Source organism: Pteronotus mesoamericanus, unplaced genomic scaffold (genome assembly GCF_021234165.1).
Source record: "Pteronotus mesoamericanus isolate MK-2021 breed Mesoamerican mustached bat unplaced genomic scaffold, CSHL_Meso_final scaffold_476, whole genome shotgun sequence".
NCBI classification, from domain to species: Eukaryota; Metazoa; Chordata; class Mammalia; order Chiroptera; family Mormoopidae; genus Pteronotus; species Pteronotus mesoamericanus.
Window position 1 is genome coordinate 1,275,850 of NW_026555318.1, and position 17,191 is coordinate 1,293,040.

At 47.8% G+C, this 17,191-nt stretch overlaps 2 protein-coding genes across 2 annotated transcripts; both read left to right on the plus strand.

Annotated features, from left to right (window-relative positions):
- Positions 1 to 1,144: 1,144 nt before the first annotated feature.
- Positions 1,145 to 4,595, plus strand: LOC129087007 (keratin, type I cuticular Ha1). The gene is made up of 7 exons (XM_054593777.1): positions 1,145 to 1,495; positions 1,703 to 1,785; positions 2,136 to 2,292; positions 3,027 to 3,188; positions 3,273 to 3,398; positions 3,570 to 3,790; positions 4,442 to 4,595. The coding sequence occupies exons 1-7, from the start codon at positions 1,148 to 1,150 to the stop codon at positions 4,593 to 4,595; spliced, it is 1,251 nt and encodes a 416-aa protein (XP_054449752.1). The 5' UTR covers positions 1,145 to 1,147.
- A 5,661-nt stretch (positions 4,596 to 10,256) lies between these two features.
- On the plus strand, positions 10,257 to 13,584 carry LOC129086999 (keratin, type I cuticular Ha4). Its single transcript, XM_054593768.1, has 7 exons — positions 10,257 to 10,731; positions 10,834 to 10,916; positions 11,404 to 11,560; positions 12,344 to 12,505; positions 12,590 to 12,715; positions 12,900 to 13,120; positions 13,500 to 13,584. The coding sequence occupies exons 1-7, from the start codon at positions 10,264 to 10,266 to the stop codon at positions 13,582 to 13,584; spliced, it is 1,302 nt and encodes a 433-aa protein (XP_054449743.1). The 5' UTR covers positions 10,257 to 10,263.
- The last annotated feature ends 3,607 nt before the right edge of the window (positions 13,585 to 17,191 follow it).

The window sequence follows — 17,191 nt, forward strand, 5'->3', positions numbered from 1 at the left end:
AATGAGGGAAAAGGTGCAGGGATTTAAAAGCATAATTGGTAGGTATGAAATAGACAGGGGGATGAATATTATAGGAAATGGAGAGGCCAAAGAACTTAAATGCATGACCCATGGACATGAACTAAGGTGGGAGATTGCTAAAAGGAAGGGGGGTACCAGGCAGAGGGGGCAAAGGAGGAAAAATTGAGACAACTGTAATAACATAATCTATAAACTATACTTAAAAAAAAAAAGATCAGCTTCAAAGGCACATGGAGGCCTGTCTGGGCTATCTCCCTACTCTCCCAGTTACCTGCTCACTCTGTCCTAATGCTGTGGATACACCCTTGTTGGAAAGTCCCACCGGCACCTCCTTATTCCCTTCTCACCTGCCTCCAGAGCCTTTTCCTAGGTAATTGAAATGCATTTATATGGATGTCTCAGCTTGCATTTTTTCAGCTCTTTTTCAAAATGATCTCTTCCTCCAGAACCTTCCCTGATGTCAAACTAATTATCAAAGCTTCTACTTTCAAAATTACTCTACAGTCCTCCTAAGTGGTACACAGGAGGTGGCGCACAAACAACTGTCCATCCTTCTCAGCCAGTCCTTATCCACCTCAAGGCTTCCAAGCCTTGGGGTGTTGCTGTGTCGGAGGATTCTTCTACTAAAGCAGACAGAAAGGGTGTCCATTGCTGCCACTTCATACAACTTCCTCCTCAACGCAATCCCAGTCCCTCCCTGGATATACCAGGTGGGCCACGAGGTAAGTCTGATTATGGGTGTCCAGGATCACGTGACACAGAAGAATGTCATTGGATGGACCAACTCCCCATTAACAAGGGCAGTTACTTGGGCTAGACTGTGTGGCCTCTTTGAAGGTCTACCACAAACCTCTGATTTCATGGGTGAACTGCCTGAAGAGGAGTCCTGACTTAGCAAGAAACCCAAGTAAAGAATTTTATGGGACAATGGACTCTTCTGAGGAAGGCAAATAACAGACTGATGGGAAGGGCATTTGAAAAGTAGTGAAGATGTAAAAGGCAAAAAGACTTTATAGTCTATGTCCACACCCTCAGTGGGGAGGGTATAAAGGCTCCCAGGAGAAGGAGACCCATACGCTCCTTGGGACTCTGTCTTCTGCTGGGCTCCTCTCTCCCTCCTGGCACCATGCCTTACAACTGCTGTCTGCCCAACCTGAGCTGCCGCTCTGGCTGCCCCTCCCGGCCCTGCGTGGCCCCCAGCTGCCACAACATCCCCCTGCCCGGGGCCTGCAACATCCCCGCCAATGTGGGCAACTGCGGCTGGTTCTGCGAGGGCTCCTTCAATGGCAGCGAGAAGGAGACCATGCAGTTCCTGAACGACCGCCTGGCCAGCTACCTGGAGAAGGTGCGGCAGCTGGAGCGGGAGAACGCGGAGCTGGAGTGCCGCATCCAGGAGCGGTGCCAGCAGCAGGAGCCGCTGATGTGCCCCAGCTACCAGTCGTACTTCCGGACCATCGAGGAGCTGCAGCAGAAGGTAGGGGCCTTGCTGTCATTGCTAAGTAAGGGGAGTTTGCTGTGATTCTCAATCTGTGGCAGAAAAGTGTGTTTTGTTTCTTGCTTCTATGTCGTCATGATGATGCTTCCCCTTTTTACTTTCAAAGTAGCTTTTTAAGGCACTTTATAGAGGTTGATGGTTTTATATTTATATTCAATCCTCACTAAGCAACCTCTCGTTCTCCAGATCCTGTGCACCAAGTCTGAGAACGCCAGGCTGGTGGTGCAGATTGACAATGCCAAGCTGGCCGCAGATGACTTCAGGACCAAGTGAGTTTGTTCAGAATGTGCACTGGGGTTTACTTCTTTTGTTTAACTTCCAGTTCAAGAAAAGAGATTCTGGTAGCTTTACTGAACAATGGTTTGATCCATTGGTCATGAAGGATTCCGCAGAGATTGAGGGAAACCCAGCAAAGAAATCACAAAAATAGATGAGGACTCAAATCAATCTGTTGATTTTTGGATCAATATTGGGTCTTGATAGCCTCCAGAGCTCTCTGTCTTCTGGTTTCACTCTTACATAAAGGAGGAGGACAAGGTGAATGGGATTATCAAAGATCATGCCGTCCTGTGAGTCTTGGAAGTCTTCCAGTTATTGCTCTGATTCTATCCTTGTGCAGGTACGAGACAGAGCTGGGCTTGCGGCAGCTGGTCGAGTCGGACATCAACAGCCTGCGCAGGATCCTGGATGAGCTGACCCTGTGCAAGTCCGACCTGGAGGCCCAGGTGGAGTCCCTGAAGGAGGAGCTGCTCTGCCTCAAGAGGAACCATGAGGAGGTGAGACCAGAAATGAGAAATGAAGAAGACTGATTTAATCTCAGGCAGAAGGTGGCTTTAGTGATTTCCTTTAAAAATACTAACACTTCACAATGACAGAAAAAATGAAAAGAGAAAACCTATCCATGTTTCCAGAAAAGATGTGTCTTTCATTCAAAACTGAGTTTCCCTGAGCACCCCAACCAGCTTGTGATTGGTTACTGCCTTGTCAAATGACCCTCTGCATTGTTGTGTTCCTGCTATGTAGTCATTTTTCATCCCCTGAGGCCAAAAGACCAAGCCGAGTGAATCTGAGTCTCTACTCTTTCAAAGTCTTGGTGAAGGATAATCTGGGGCCTCTTCTTCCCTATCCTGGGAGGGGCCATTAAATGATTTTCTTACTTGATGTCAATAATTATTTGATATACAATCTGAAATCGTACAGCCAAATCTTTGTGCTATGAGGTCATCTGCAGCCAATCTGCAAACTGGGAAAATAGAGCATTAGTCTGTCCTTCAGTGGCACCCAAGCGAGTCCTTGGGAATGTTTCGAATCCAAGTGTGATGGTACAGTCATGGTGAGGAGGGAGCTGAGCCATATGGAGTGCATACCACTTTGCCTTGAACTGTCACAGATTGTCCCACTAAGTTTCTTTCTTGAGGAAGTAGACTAGCAAGGCTCCAACAAAAAATGCCATTTCTTTAAATCTATTCTTCATTGAGAAGAGTTACTCTTGCTTTTTCTGCATCCACAGGAAGTCAACACCCTGCGTTGCCAGATTGGAGACCGCCTCAATGTGGAGGTGGACGCTGCCCCCACCGTGGACCTGAACCGCGTGCTCAACGAGACCAGGTGTCAGTATGAGGCCATGGTGGAGACCAACCGCAGAGACGTGGAGGAATGGTTCGCCAACCAGGTGGGCATCTCAGCACAGGGCCACTCAGGACCTTGGGACCCTCGAGGCAGGGTCTGATTCCGTCCCTTACCTTTGGTGTTTCAGACCCAGGAGCTGAACAAGCAGGTGGTGTCCAGCTCAGAGCAGCTGCAGACCTGCCAGGCAGAGATCATCGAGCTGAGACGCACGGTCAACGCCCTGGAGATCGAGCTGCAGGCCCAGCACAACCTGGTGGGTATCGCCCACACCTCTGGTGACAAGTGTGAGGTTGGGGAATCAGAGTCACTGGTAGGCCTTCCAGGTCCTAGTCGCCTTAACTCTGTAAGCCATGACTTGCACGGAGCCCTGTGGAGGGCCGTGTTAAAGGAGCAGCTCTGTGACAATTCTCATGTCCCCTTACAGAGGGACTCCCTGGAGAACACGCTGACGGAGACCGAGGCCCGCTACAGCTCCCAGCTGGCCCAGGTGCAGTGCATGATCACCAACGTGGAGTCCCAGCTGGCAGAGATCAGGGGTGACCTGGAGCGGCAGAACCAGGAGTACCAGGTGCTGCTGGACGTCAAGGCTCGGCTGGAGTGCGAGATCAACACGTACCGGGGCCTGCTGGAGAGCGAGGACTGCAAGTGAGTACCTGGCAGGAGGTATTGGAGGGAGCCATGCACGCACGTAAGCATACTTCCTAGGTGGACTCCAAGAGGAGATTGCATACCTTGGAAAGGCAACTATGCCTTCACACCAGACATATTCAAATAGAATACAGAAAACACAATATGACCATCATTAAAAACATAAAATGGCAAGAATTGTTTGACGTACAGACAAAAATCGTACAGCCAGTTCTTTGCATGCTACTATGATAATATTGAAAAAATATCAATGAATTTCTTACATTTTATAATACTGTATTTTGTATAGGGTGCATTTTCATATACAACCTCCTCTAGTCTTACATACAGCTAAGACCAGGAAGGCAAGGTCAGTATTCTCCCCATTCTGTAGATGAAGTAACTGGGCTTGGAGAAGTTAAAGGACTTTCCTAAGGTCACTAGCAAGGAAAAGACAGCATTGGCAGTCAAAGCTAAAGTTTCAGGGTTTCTGTGAACAATTTAGGGAGACTGTGAGAAATTTGAACATAAGCTTTTCAGCAGCTGAGCCAATAGTCTGTCTGTTATAGGTCAGGCCACGTCCTGGCAGGCATTTCATTCCTGGGATCTCTCTGGTCTATATTATTAGCCTCCCTCAATTCACCTTTCCACATTATCCTTTTTCTCTAGGCTGCCCTGCAACCCCTGCACCACGACCAACGCATGCGGCAAGCCCATTGGGCCCTGTGTCTCCAATCCCTGCGCCCCCTGTGCTCCCTCTGTCCCCTGCACGCCTTGTATCCCCCGCCCCCGCTGTGGACCCTGCAGCTCCTTTGTGCGCTAGAGTCCAGGGGCTGCCAGGGGAGCAAAGAGGCGGGGCCCAGGGCTCCAGAGCTTTGACCTGGCCCTGGTTCATTGACACAAGGGCCTGAAGACAGAATTTGCATGGCTGGAGCCACCCCGTGGGCCAGCCAAGAAAACTCACCCAACTTACCCCAGACTATTCCTGGCCCACCCTTTCCTTCACTGGGGTCTGTTCCTTCTTTGCTTGTCCTGAGAACCCTCCCAAATGCCAGCAGCCTTTCCTTGTATCTTCTTAATAAACTTGATTTTCCTGGCAAAGCAGATGCCTTTCTCATTGCTATTCATTTGTTTTGCCGCACCTCTCACTTGAGCACTCTATAAAAAGCCACTTGAAAGTCAGGGCATGTAATGACCTGACTCCTGGGTATGGAGCCGTTCCATGCCTGGTGGGCAGAGGGCTGGCCTGGTGCCCTGAACCCATGGGTGAGGCAGGGTGGCAGGAGCAGGGCAGGGCAGGGCTGCTCTTCCTCTCTCCCCTTGAGCATCCCTGGATTTGTTCCCCACTGTCCCCTCGCGACCTGGACAACTGCTAGAGCCGATTGTATCCAAACCCGAAGTGAGGAGGCACAAGTCAGAGGCCAGAAAGAGGCTCTGAAAAGGTCATCTTTTCTAGGCAGGAAGTTCTAAGGTCCAGCACTGTGTCCCCTCGGTCACTGGTGGTCCCAGCAGCCTCAGGAGCACCTAGGGAAGGGACCTTCTGACTCATCTGCTGAGCCCAGGACTATGTCCTTCCTCCTGTGTTAGTGGATCGTTACAAGCCTGGGGTCCAGTTGCTTGCTCCCCCTCTGCACGCTGGGGCTCAGAGACCCCTTACCTCTTCACTTGACACTCCTGCTTTTCTCAGCCCAGCACAACCAGCACCTGTTGAACACCTCCTCTGCGCAGGTCCTGGGTGGTGGGGAGGGGAGAGTCACATAAAGAAAAAAACAGTTCTAGCTGCAAGTTATTACAATTTGTTGAAAGGGATAAAACTCCCCCCGACCCCCATGTAGTGTAGTGACAAGGCATAGCCCTGGCACTGTGAACACAAGCCAGATAGGCAAGCAGCTCTCCAAGAACTGAAAGTGACAGCAGCATTCATCAAGAATGGCTGTCTTTCTTTGTTTCTAATGAAGAGCCACGGACAGGCTCTGCATTGACTTGCTAAAGCTTTGGAAGACCATTTTGTAGGAAGGGGTGAGAGACCACTCAGGTCCCTGATTTTTCCCACCAACTTGCCCACCCTGCCAGGCATCCTGAGGCTGGAGTCAGACCCTGCTTTGGTGAAACAGTCTCGTGTACCAAAATAATAAAAACAAATTGAAATTACATATATATATATATTTTTTTAATAAAGCAACGATTTATTCTTTCTACGCTAACTGTCCCCTGATCTTCATTTTTAAAGCTCAAATTCCAGGATGGATTCAGATTTGCACGTTTTGCTACCTGGCTTTGTGAGAAGCCTCTGACCCGGACGTCTGCTCTAATGTGTTCGCCACCATGCCTGTGATTTCCTCCAAACCCAAGGTCAAGCTCGGTCTGGAGGTCCTGCCTGCATTTGCTTATTCCTTTACTACACATTCTCCTTTATGTACTTGTCAAGAGATTCATGGAAGGTTAGATTTATGAAAACACGTTTTAAACCAAATATTTCTATTTGGATAAAGAAGTATGGTCATCTTAAAAAAAAGATTTTTGGGTTCATGCCCAACAGTAGAATTTATATACCAACCTGTTGCTCTTCATACCATCATTTCTCTCTTCTCTTACTGCCCCGCCCCCACTCATCTCCACACGACGAATATATCTTCTACTTGGCTCTATTTAATACTCTTTGACTGCAGGCCCATCTTGTGACAGGGCCCTAGGCCCCTTCTCGGTTGGCACATCCAATGCTCTTTGGTGGTCTGTTTTATTGGCTCCTTAACCAACGGGCCATATCACTCTCAAATATTTGATTTTCCTGCAGGCTTACATTCTAAATATTTTTACTGATTCTTTTCCTTTCTGTTTCTCCGAAAATTTTGTATTTGCTATGGGATAGAACTGCGGCACGTTTTCCCTCCCTGGGTCGGGGGTCAAAGTCGTTGTCTGTGTACTTTGAGGCCTGAGGCTGCTCTCGGCATCTACAGGAAGAGCAGTGCTGCCCCGGACTCCTAAGCATTTTCCCCTATAAAAGCACATTTCATTACTTCCAGGAGTCACACCTCCTCATGAGCTTGTGGGATTTGTCACTTTTTAACCCCCATTCTACTGAGGAACAAAGCAATATGCAGGATGCCTAGGTGTAGCTTCCTGTCTGTCCTCAGAACTGGCATCAAAATTCACGATCTGGTTTCCATGTTTTCTCCCAGTTCTTGGGCTTCGACCCACCCTGACTCAGGCAGCCTCTCACCTCTAATTCACAATGAGGTGTGATGGCCTGGACAGGCTTGAATGCACCTACTTGTGTCACATGGACAAGTTTCTTCCCAGTGTCTCAGATTTCACATTTCTGACATGGGTGACAACCATGGAATTTACACTCTTTGGGGTGAGATAGGTAGACTGTGTGTGAAGGGTCCCAGTAGACCACCTGACTAGAAAGTGACCTATAGATATTTGTCTCTTTATGACCTCACTATCTGCGCCTCAGTTCTCTCTTCCATAAATTCATGTCCTTCTAGCTATAGAATTCTTTGATTCTGTAAGTCATGGAACTTACTGCTGAAGTGAGCTGTACAAGGATAAAAGTTCAAGGCTAGGCAGGTAGGTTTTCTCCCGGATTCTGAATCACCTTAGGTCATGCCATTGTGCATTTTCATTTGTTTAGATGCTAAACACTACCCCCCTCCCCCCCAATTTAATTTCCAACCTGGACATATCAGTCAATTATGAAAAAAGATGGCTACTTTCCTGTAGAGAAAAGCTAACAAGTGTAACTTGGTCTTAGTTCAGGAAGGTACTGTAGAGAGTAGCTGGGTGAGAGGACTGCTTGGGCAGAGTGGCTTTTGATGGGCTGATGGGGGGAGTCGGGAGTGGGGAACAGGGCCCCAGTGGGGACCAGAAGCAAAACTACAAGCAGGACACTACGGGCAGAAATTAATCTACAATTTCCTTCCTCTAACAAATCAGAGAATCATCTGTGCCAAATGTTTTTGCACTGTGTTTAGGTATTCAGGCTCAGAAGTTAGACACCTGAACAGCTTAAATCCCAGCTCTGCCATTTATTGGCTGTGGCTTGGGAAGATTCTGAGTCTTTCCTACCTGTGTCCTTAATCTGTAAAAGGGAATAATTTTGTAGACCAAATTTATAGGGTTGTTGGAAGGATCAACTGAAAATTGTGCCATAGCACTTAGCACCTTGTTTGGCACATGGTAAGTATTCATGAAGTGGTATCATCATCATCATCATCATCATCATCATCACTGTTATGAATACTTGCACAGAAATGTAAGGCTGGAGGATTCCCAGAAGATGAGTAGAGCCCATTTCAATGACAGTACAAGAAAGGAGACTTTGGTGACAATACAACGCCATGTAAAGAACTTGTCCTCCTTAAGAACTACCCTGAATAAGATAACCAAACCCACAAGAACAGGAACTTAGCGAAGAAAGTAGGGACCATACACCACCTGCAAACTTCCTATTCCAGCCACCAAGGAAATACTAAAGTTTGCATTTTTGTTGATTAGTTCATGAATACAGTTCTGTGCCCTTCGTGCTGGCAAGGCAAGTGAATGAGGTTCAATCGCCACTGGGTTGGCATGGGCAACCCGTCCAGGTGTCTGTTCAACAAAATTGAATTTTCACAAAATTCTTCAACTGAGTCATCTAGGTCAACAATAGTAAGGGGGCAGGTTACACCCATAATTATTATCACCCTACCCCCAACCATTTTCACACACAATATCTTACTGAACTGGCACAACAAAACTATGATATGGGCAGCATTATTATTACTTCAATTTAAGAGAGGAAGAAAACAAGAGTCAAAAAGGGAATTCACTTCTCTGAGGTCATAGCACTAGTGAAGATGTGAACTGAGGCCATTTAGCTTTGGATGTGTCCTTTTTTCTTCCTTCTGCACTGCCTTTGAACCTGGGCACACCCTTCTTAAATGACTTACATTGTGTCCTCCAAATAATCTTTAGAGAATTTTTTTTTTCAAGTATGATTTTGTTTCTGTGCAGAATGAAGGACAGTGCTGGAGTGACAGAAAATAGAAGATGAGATACAATTACCATTGCGTTATAATTCATTATTGAGTCCTGGCTGGGTGGTTCAGTTGGTTGGAGCATCATCCCATACACTGAAAAGTTGTGGGTTTGATCCCTGGTCAGGGCACACACCTAGGTTGCAGGTTCAATCCTATTTGGGGTTCATATGGAGGGCAACCAATTGATGTTTCTCTCTCACATTGATGTTTCTCGCTCTCTCTCTCTTCCCTCCTTTCTCTAAAAGAAGTGAAAAAATGTCCTTGGGTGAGGATAAAAAATTTAATTATTGGGCAAGAGGGTTTGGAAGTGTCAAAGGGTATGTGATCCCTGAAGTAATGGAGAGAGACACACTCATCACAGACACTGTCCACTTCTTCGGGATGACAGAATCAAGTTGCATTCTTAAGGGTGCTGTGACTTGTTCTGGGAGTGTCTCGGGTTGGCAGAGCCACACCTTCAGGGATGTTCAATGCTCTCAGAAAGAGGATTAAGTCTAGCAATGAGGCAAGAGAAATTTCCAGGGACTTGGAGATAAGGTCACCGTGAACACAAAGATAGCTCTGAGCACCTCATCCTGGATTTCCTTTCTTGTTAAGTCTGAGTATTAAGTTTCATGCTTATGCAGCAGTACTGCCATTTGAACCCAGCATGTTTCCTTTTATATATTTCTTCTTTTTCTCACCGTTGGGGAGATTGTTGCTTCAGTGAAAGTTGGTAAACTTCTGAAAAGGGCCAGAACTAAATATTTTAGTCTTTGCAGGCCGTATGGTCTCTGTTGCTACTACTCAACTCTGCCATTGTAGAACAAAAGCAGCCATAGACAATACCTAAATGAATGAACATGTCTGTGTGCCAATAAAACTTTATTTACAAAAAAGGGCAGCGGGCCAAACTTGGCCTGTGGGCTGTAGTGTGCTGATCTCTGCATCAGTGCTATTCCTACCCATTTCACTTGTTTCATTTCCCAACCATGAACACTCAATTACTTTCAATCTCTCCCTTATGGACAATTTCCCTAAGCCCCAATTAATATTCTCACTGAGTAAGGATCATAATCCTCACAGCTGATACAGGATGAATTTCTGCTACAAAGTCAAGTTGAACTGAACATGGAAACATGGGTACACTTGGAAGGTAACCAGGACACTGTTCATCTCAAACTCTCTAAGGAGTCCAGTGGCAGAACCTCATGGATGAGGAGTCCCAAACAACTCCACCCCATATCCCTGGCTGTCCTCCCCTCTGAGTAATGGGGAGAGCCATTTGGGGCTGTGATGATTCTGCCTTCTTTGAAGCCATCTGATGAAACTCTGATTTCACCAACCACCAGGACCCAGGAGGAGGCCAGCGTGATGCAAGATGAATGGAATAATTTTATGGGATGAGGGGGGACTCTGTGAAGGCATCTAACTAGCATATTTTGGAGAAAAAATTACCTGAAGCATTAGGAAAGGAAACTATGCTAGATGCCAAGCCCCCACCCACAATTTAAGGGTATAAAAGGACCATGGAGGAAGGAGAGACTCAAACTTATCCACATCCAACTCCGTCAGCTCACCTGTTCTTCCATCACCTCTCCCGGCACCATGCCTTACAACTGCTGCCTGTCCAACCTGAGCTGCTGCTCCACCTGCCCCTCCCGGCCCTGCGTGGCCCCCAGCTGCCACAACATCCCCCTGCCCGGGGCCTGCAACATCCCTGCCAACGTGGGCAACTGTGGCTGGTTCTGTGAGGGCTCCTTCAATGGCAGTGAGAAGGAGACCATGCAGTTCCTGAACGACCGCCTGGCCAGCTACCTGGAGAAGGTGCGGCAGCTGGAGCGGGAGAACGCGGAGCTGGAGTGCCGCATTCGGGAGCGGTGCCAGCAGCAGGAGCCACTGATGTGCCCCAGCTACCAGTCGTACTTCCGGACCATCGAGGAGCTGCAGCAGAAGGTGAGGTGTGGGGTGGGTGGGGGCACAGCAGCAGCTGGCTGTCTTTGAACAATAAGATATTCTCAAGTTCAAGTGGGCCTCACAGTAGAGTCTTGTTTTCAGATTCTGTGTGCCAAGTCTGAGAATGCCCGGCTGGTGGTGCAGATCGACAATGCCAAGCTGGCCTCCGATGACTTCAGAACCAAGTATGTTGAGACTTTTTGGCTAGGTGGCCTCCAAGGTCCTTGTGGTTCTCTCATGACCCCACGGGCCTAACATTGCCTGCAAGGGATGGAGATTACATACCCTTTCATGTCTGGATATGGAAAATTAGTTTCAGAGATCCAGGTTCCTATGCTATCTGCTCTTCAGTCTCTCTTTCTGGAAGGCCTCCTAAAACCCCTGAATTCAGAGACTGAAATTAGTTCTTGGAGAATCGATTGCTTTGGTGGTATATTAACCAACAACATGGAGAGGAGAGAGGAAGATGCCGTCCCCATGGACACTGTCTGGTGCTAGGATGACTCAGGTCCTCTCCAGCCTATCCATGCTGAGCTCGAAGGACACATGGAAGGGAAGGGACAGAAAACTGTCAGTTCAAAGACAGCTAGACCAATTCCTTCAAACAGGACCAAGGGCAGGAAGATGGGCTTCCTCCCTGGCTCTGCCTCCCACACCTATCTGTGTGCGCAGGTATGAGATGGAACGTTCCTCTCGGCAGCTGGTGGAGTCAGACATCAACAGCCTGCGCAGGATCCTGGACGAGCTGACCCTATGCAAGGCCGACCTGGAGGCCCAGGTGGAGTCCCTGAAGGAGGAGCTGCTCTGTCTCAAGAAGAACCATGAGGAGGTAAGGAGGAAAAAAGGATAAAAAATAGGCGTCAGAGCTAAGCCTTCAGCATCAGGAGGCAATTGCTGTCAGGATTGCTGGGATGGCACCCTTTTCTGAGGAAATCAGGGTCAGCTCCGGGGATAAGGAAGCAATGCCCACAGTACGCAGTAAGGTGAGCCAGGAAGGCTGGACAGGTGTTGGCGGTGTTGAGGCAGGATGTTGGTCACTGTTAGGTCCTGAATTTTCTGGTAGAGATTGAGGGGGAAAAGAATGGAAATGAGACGTGGCCCCTCTCTTTTAAGAGCTCACAGTCTCATCTGTAGTCTGGGAGATAGCCACGTAAAAATGTGATACAACACTGGGAGAGGGAAGTAAGTGCCGCATAAGACAGGTAAGCAGACTGTTCTGGGAACAACCCTGTCAGCCTCAAAGGAAACTCTTCTCAGAGGCTTGTGATGGGGAGGAGGAGGATGGCTGAGCAAAGACATGGCACAGCAAAGTGGCACAGAACGGTATAGTTGGGGATGGTCTGTGGATATGTATGGCTGGGCATGTGTCAAGAAATGACAAATGACCTACATATGCCCAGGAGCTGTGACTTAGTCTTACAGGAAATCTGAGCTTGTTTCAGTTTTCTGGGAAAGAAATTGAATTTATTTCTACACAGTGTCTGTGTCAGTCTTTGGAAAGAGCAGGATATTCTTTTTAGTGCACTTTTTGGCAGGCTCAATCTCACTTGACTATAGCAGAAAGTTAGCAGACCTATTTCTGTGGGTTCATTCCTTCCCCTTCCTCCACCAGGAAGTCAACACCCTGCGTTGCCAGATTGGAGACCGCCTCAACGTGGAGGTGGACGCTGCCCCCACCGTGGACCTGAACCGCGTGCTCAACGAGACCAGGTGTCAGTATGAGGCCCTGGTGGAGACCAACCGCAGGGACGTGGAGGAATGGTTCGCCAACCAGGTGGGCATCTCAGCACAGGGCTACTCAGGACCTTGGGACCCTCGAGGCAGGGTCTGATTCCGTCCCTTACCTTTGGTGTTTCAGACCCAGGAGCTGAACAAGCAGGTGGTGTCCAGCTCAGAGCAGCTGCAGACCTGCCAGGCAGAGATCATCGAGCTGAGACGCACGGTCAACGCCCTGGAGATCGAGCTGCAGGCCCAGCACAACCTGGTGGGTATCGCCCACACCTCTGGTGACAAGTGTGAGGTTGGGGAATCAGAGTCACTGGTAGGCCTTCCGGGTCCTAGTCACCCGGAAGGCAACTAGGGAAGCCATGACTTGCACGGAGCCCTGTGGAGGGCCGTGTTAAAGGAGCAGCTCTGTGACATTCCTCATGTGCCCTCCCGCCCCACAGAGGAACTCCCTGGAGAACACGCTGACGGAGACCGAGGCCCGCTACAGCTCCCAGCTGGCCCAGGTGCAGTGCATGATCACCAACGTGGAGTCTCAGCTGGCGGAGATCAGGGGTGACCTGGAGCGGCAGAACCAGGAGTACCAGGTGCTGCTGGACGTCCGGGCCCGGCTGGAGTGTGAGATCAACACATACCGGAGCCTGCTGGAGAGCGAGGACTGCAAGTGAGTATGAGACAAAGGACTTCTGGGAAAACACGTGTGGCGGACTCCACAACACTGTGGGCACTCACATGTTGGCCATATTTTCAGCTCACCAAATAACACACATTAATCGAGTGTCTACTGTGTGACAATTAGCAGATATGTAAGTTCAAAAGCAAATGACATCCTCTGCCTCAGAGAGCTAACGATGGAGGTAATATTTCTCAAAAGGACAATTTTCCACCTCTGCCCATGGCATTCTGGGGAAGGGGAAAGGATTTGGTAATAATCACATTTGATTCTAAATAGCTCTGCCCACTGAGAATGTAGGTTTTTGCAGTAAACTTTGGTGTTTTCTACACTCCCTTCCCTAATCCATTCTAAAACTCTGTTCTTCCAGCCTCCCCTGCAACCCATGTGCTACCACCAACGCTTGTGGAAACTCCTGCGTGCCCTGTGGCGGCTCTCAAGCAGGTTGCTGTTAACTTAAATACTGATACCCTCTTTGAAGGCTACAATGAAACTGATGAGATCCAAACTAGTAAAGGCCCCAGGTCCTGCCTTGGCCGGAGCTCAGTTGCCTTAGAAACCTTGTCATGCCAACTGCGATATTTCTAGATATGGAAAGTCCTTCCAGATCCAACAAGCAAAGACACATCATTAAGAACCAATGTCTGGAAAACTGCCTCCCATAGAAGGTGGAGTCTCTCTGTATCTGAAGATGTCCAGCTCCCTGTAATCTGAGCTCCAGGTATTACTTTAGGGCGTTTCCTCTACACACCATGCTTCCTGCTTTCCCGGCTTCTCTGGTATTCTCTGGAATGCAAGAAAGCTACTTCATTTACTTCCCAATAAACTTTATTTCTCTGGCATTGTAAATGTGTTTCTCATTCATATTCATGCATTGTAAAGTACTTCTCATGGCTGTCTCATAAAAGTGCCCCTTCATTAGGAGGATGAAATTAGTTGAATGATGGAACCCAGCCACTGTCGTCCGCTGGTAAATGAGGACGGCGAGGGAGGGCTGTCCGCCTGGGAGGCTCCCATCCAGGGAAGGCCATGCAGAAACCTGGCCTTCAACACCCACGCCCATCTTACCTTGGCTGCGGGGCCCTTGGCAACTGTGAGGCTCCTCTCCAAACCTCGCTCCTATGTCCCATGTTCACCCTCATTGCTGGGAAATTCTCTGCTTCCCTTTCTCCTACTCTGTAAAGACCAGCTTCTGTAGAAACTCAAAGAGCAGCTACCTTGTCCTCTTAATGTCTTGGCCGCCCCAGCATCACCAATACATGAGGCCTGTCCGGAAGGTATCCAGCCAGGTACTATGAAAAATAGAGAAATTTATTGAAGAAGATATAAGATACGAGAAACATTGTACATAGGACAATGATGCTTCAGTTCTCTTCAAAGCAGGCACCTTGGGACCTCACACAGTTCTCCCAGTTGTCATCAGCTGCCCCTGAATCTCATCGATGATCTGAAGTCTCTTCCCTTTCAAAGGTGACTTTAGTTTTGGGAAAAGCCAGAAGTCACGGGCACCAAATCTAGGCTCTAGGGGCACTGAGTCACCTGGGAGATTTGATGTTTCACCAAAAAACTCAGCGCGAGATGTAATGCATGAGCAGGTGCGTTGTTGTGATGAAGCTGCCAATCACCATTTTCCCATAGCTGTGGACTTCTGAATCATCTGAATAGTTTCCGTGAAGGAATGTTCAAGCTTAATGCAAAATTTTATGCAGGTTCATTACTCTACTCACTCAGTCATTTTGAATGCAACAGCCACACAGTACACATGCTCACTTGGTGTCTACTGTCCCTACTGACTAGCCCAGCGAAGTTGTCATTGTTCATGAATGTGCATTCCAGTCCACTCTCCTTGGCTGCCAGGTTACATCTGTGTCACACAAACGGTTCTCGTTATATGAACAATGGCTGAACTTTTTCCAGACAGGCCTCGTAGATACCTGTCCTTCCCTCAAGACATACCTTCAGTGATTTTGTGCACACTCTGGGTCCTCTTCTTTTATCTCCAACGGCCCATCTGCTGACTCCCAGTTAGCTCGACTTCCCCTTTCTATCCCAAATGGAGGAGATGTGCAGATCCTTGGCTCCTTGTTTTCTTCTTTCTCCTCCATGCTGATGATGCCTAAGCCTCGCTCTCACCGTAGCTCAGGTTCCAGGTCTTTGTCTGCCCATAGGTCAGTTTCATTTGGTATCAGGCCATCACGTCATTTGGACTAAATTTAATTGAACTAAAACTTATTTTTGCCAAACGGGTTCCTCTTGTCCTTATTTATGATGCCCGATACTTTATAATCTAAAGATCCTTTAAACACAGGCAGGTGTGTCTCCTTACCTCCCTCTCTTCAAGGTTACTATTTCCTCTAGGTTTTTGCTCATATCTATAATGTTCTTCCATAACCTTTTTACCATTTTATTTCCTATAATTCCAAAAGAAGGCAATGGTCATTAAATCTCCTCCAATCCGCATTGATCCTACCTTACCTCCCTCTTGCCCCATTTATGAATTATTAAAACTCTCAGTCTACTAACCACTTGATAGATTATCCATTTAATTTGATGCTATCTGACCAACAGAACCACAATTGATTATCTGGTATATGCACTTGTACTCTGTGGGGTGCTGAGAACACAGGAATAAGTGAACCCTGGTCATGGCCCACAGCTTGTTTAGAGCCTAGAGTACATAAGACTAAGAGATAATTGCTACACACAAACACCTATGTGGCCCAAAAAAGGTGTAAGTAAAGAATGACGAATTTCCGAAGTCTGAGGGAGTGATAAGAAGAGGTTCCGAGAAGGAGGCAGCATTCAGTCAGGGCTTTGAAAACCCAAATATTCTGTTTATATAAATTTTGTCTGCCTGTCTCATTGACTACATGCCCTTCAAGAGAGACAGTATCTTCACCTGATCAAAACCTAGTGCAAATCATAGAATACCATGCGTGGAATAAACAGGGAATGGTATCACTAATGAAGATTCATGAGAAGGACATTAAAACTTTATATACTTCCCATAGTTCCAACTTCAATCAACTATGACTGTATAATATTAGCATAATTCTGGAATACAGTTTGATGGGATATGTTTGGACAGATGAGTGCGTGCAGGTCTGAGGGAAAGTTTTTTCAAGCACAAACTTGGCCTGTTAAGGAGATACAGCAGGAGGTATGTTTAGAGCCAGACAGACCAATTTTTAGCCTGAAGCAGAGGATAAATACAGCAGTGGAAGATGAAACTGCAAAGTAGGTAAAATCCTATTTGGCAGTGCTTTCAATGATTATTTGTGAGATTTGTTGGTAAGGAAGGTTGGCAGATGATACATCAAGAAGCTAGGTAGAGGTGGGACGAGGTGAGAGGGAAGGAGGGTCAATCTGGAGGCTGGCAAAAAGGAAGGACTGAGAGCGTGGAGCCTGGGGAGGGAGTGGGGCAAGAGGGGTTGCATTTCAGAGGGACAGCTCGGGATAGGGAAGCCGATTGGAGGTAGAGCAACAATGGAGTGAAACAGAAGGAAACTAGCACTGACTCGATACCTGCTATGCGTCAACATGAGTGAAGTTTTTTGGGCCTCAGAAAATGAAACAACAGTGTATTTCTAGTGGAAAAAAGTTGGAAAAAAAAGACTAGAGTTGGGAGAGATGCTGAAGTTATAGTACAATATAGTTAGAGGTGTAGGCGTTGTTAAGATTGTCCAGGGGAAGATGTTAGCATCTAGATGTTAGGGGAAGATGTGGAAGAACCGTGGGGACACTGATAACAGTGACAGACCCGGCCCGGGGCTTCCCCAAATCCCTGGCGTGAGATTCTGCCTTGGCTTAGCTGGGTCCCTGAAGATAGAGGTGACATCTGGTTAAACGCAGTTGGAGAGGGAAGTGAGGGGCAGCTGAAGTGACAGAGAAGTCCAAGAAGTCAGAGTCTTGATGAGGGGATGGTCAGTAGCCTCCAGGTCCAAGGAGATGAGAATTCAGACAAACCCACTGGAAACGGCCACGGGGCGATCACTGGGGACTGTCGAGAGAGCAGGGGCTCTGGGATGCTGGGCGAGGCAGACGTAGTTGAGGGGCGCTTCC

Bases quoted from the DNA above. Each gene is read 5' to 3' on its own strand.
- LOC129087007 (XM_054593777.1), top strand. From the start codon at position 1,148: ATGCCTTACAACTGCTGTCTGCCCAACCTGAGCTGCCGCTCTGGCTGC. The intron at 2,293-3,026 runs GTGAGACCAGAA...CTGCATCCACAG, and splicing joins TCAAGAGGAACCATGAGGAG to GAAGTCAACACCCTGCGTTG. The intron at 3,189-3,272 runs GTGGGCATCTCA...TTGGTGTTTCAG, and splicing joins AGGAATGGTTCGCCAACCAG to ACCCAGGAGCTGAACAAGCA.
- LOC129086999 (XM_054593768.1), top strand. From the start codon at position 10,264: ATGCCAAGCCCCCACCCACAATTTAAGGGTATAAAAGGACCATGGAGG. The intron at 12,506-12,589 runs GTGGGCATCTCA...TTGGTGTTTCAG, and splicing joins AGGAATGGTTCGCCAACCAG to ACCCAGGAGCTGAACAAGCA. The intron at 13,121-13,499 runs GTGAGTATGAGA...CTGTTCTTCCAG, and splicing joins CTGGAGAGCGAGGACTGCAA to CCTCCCCTGCAACCCATGTG.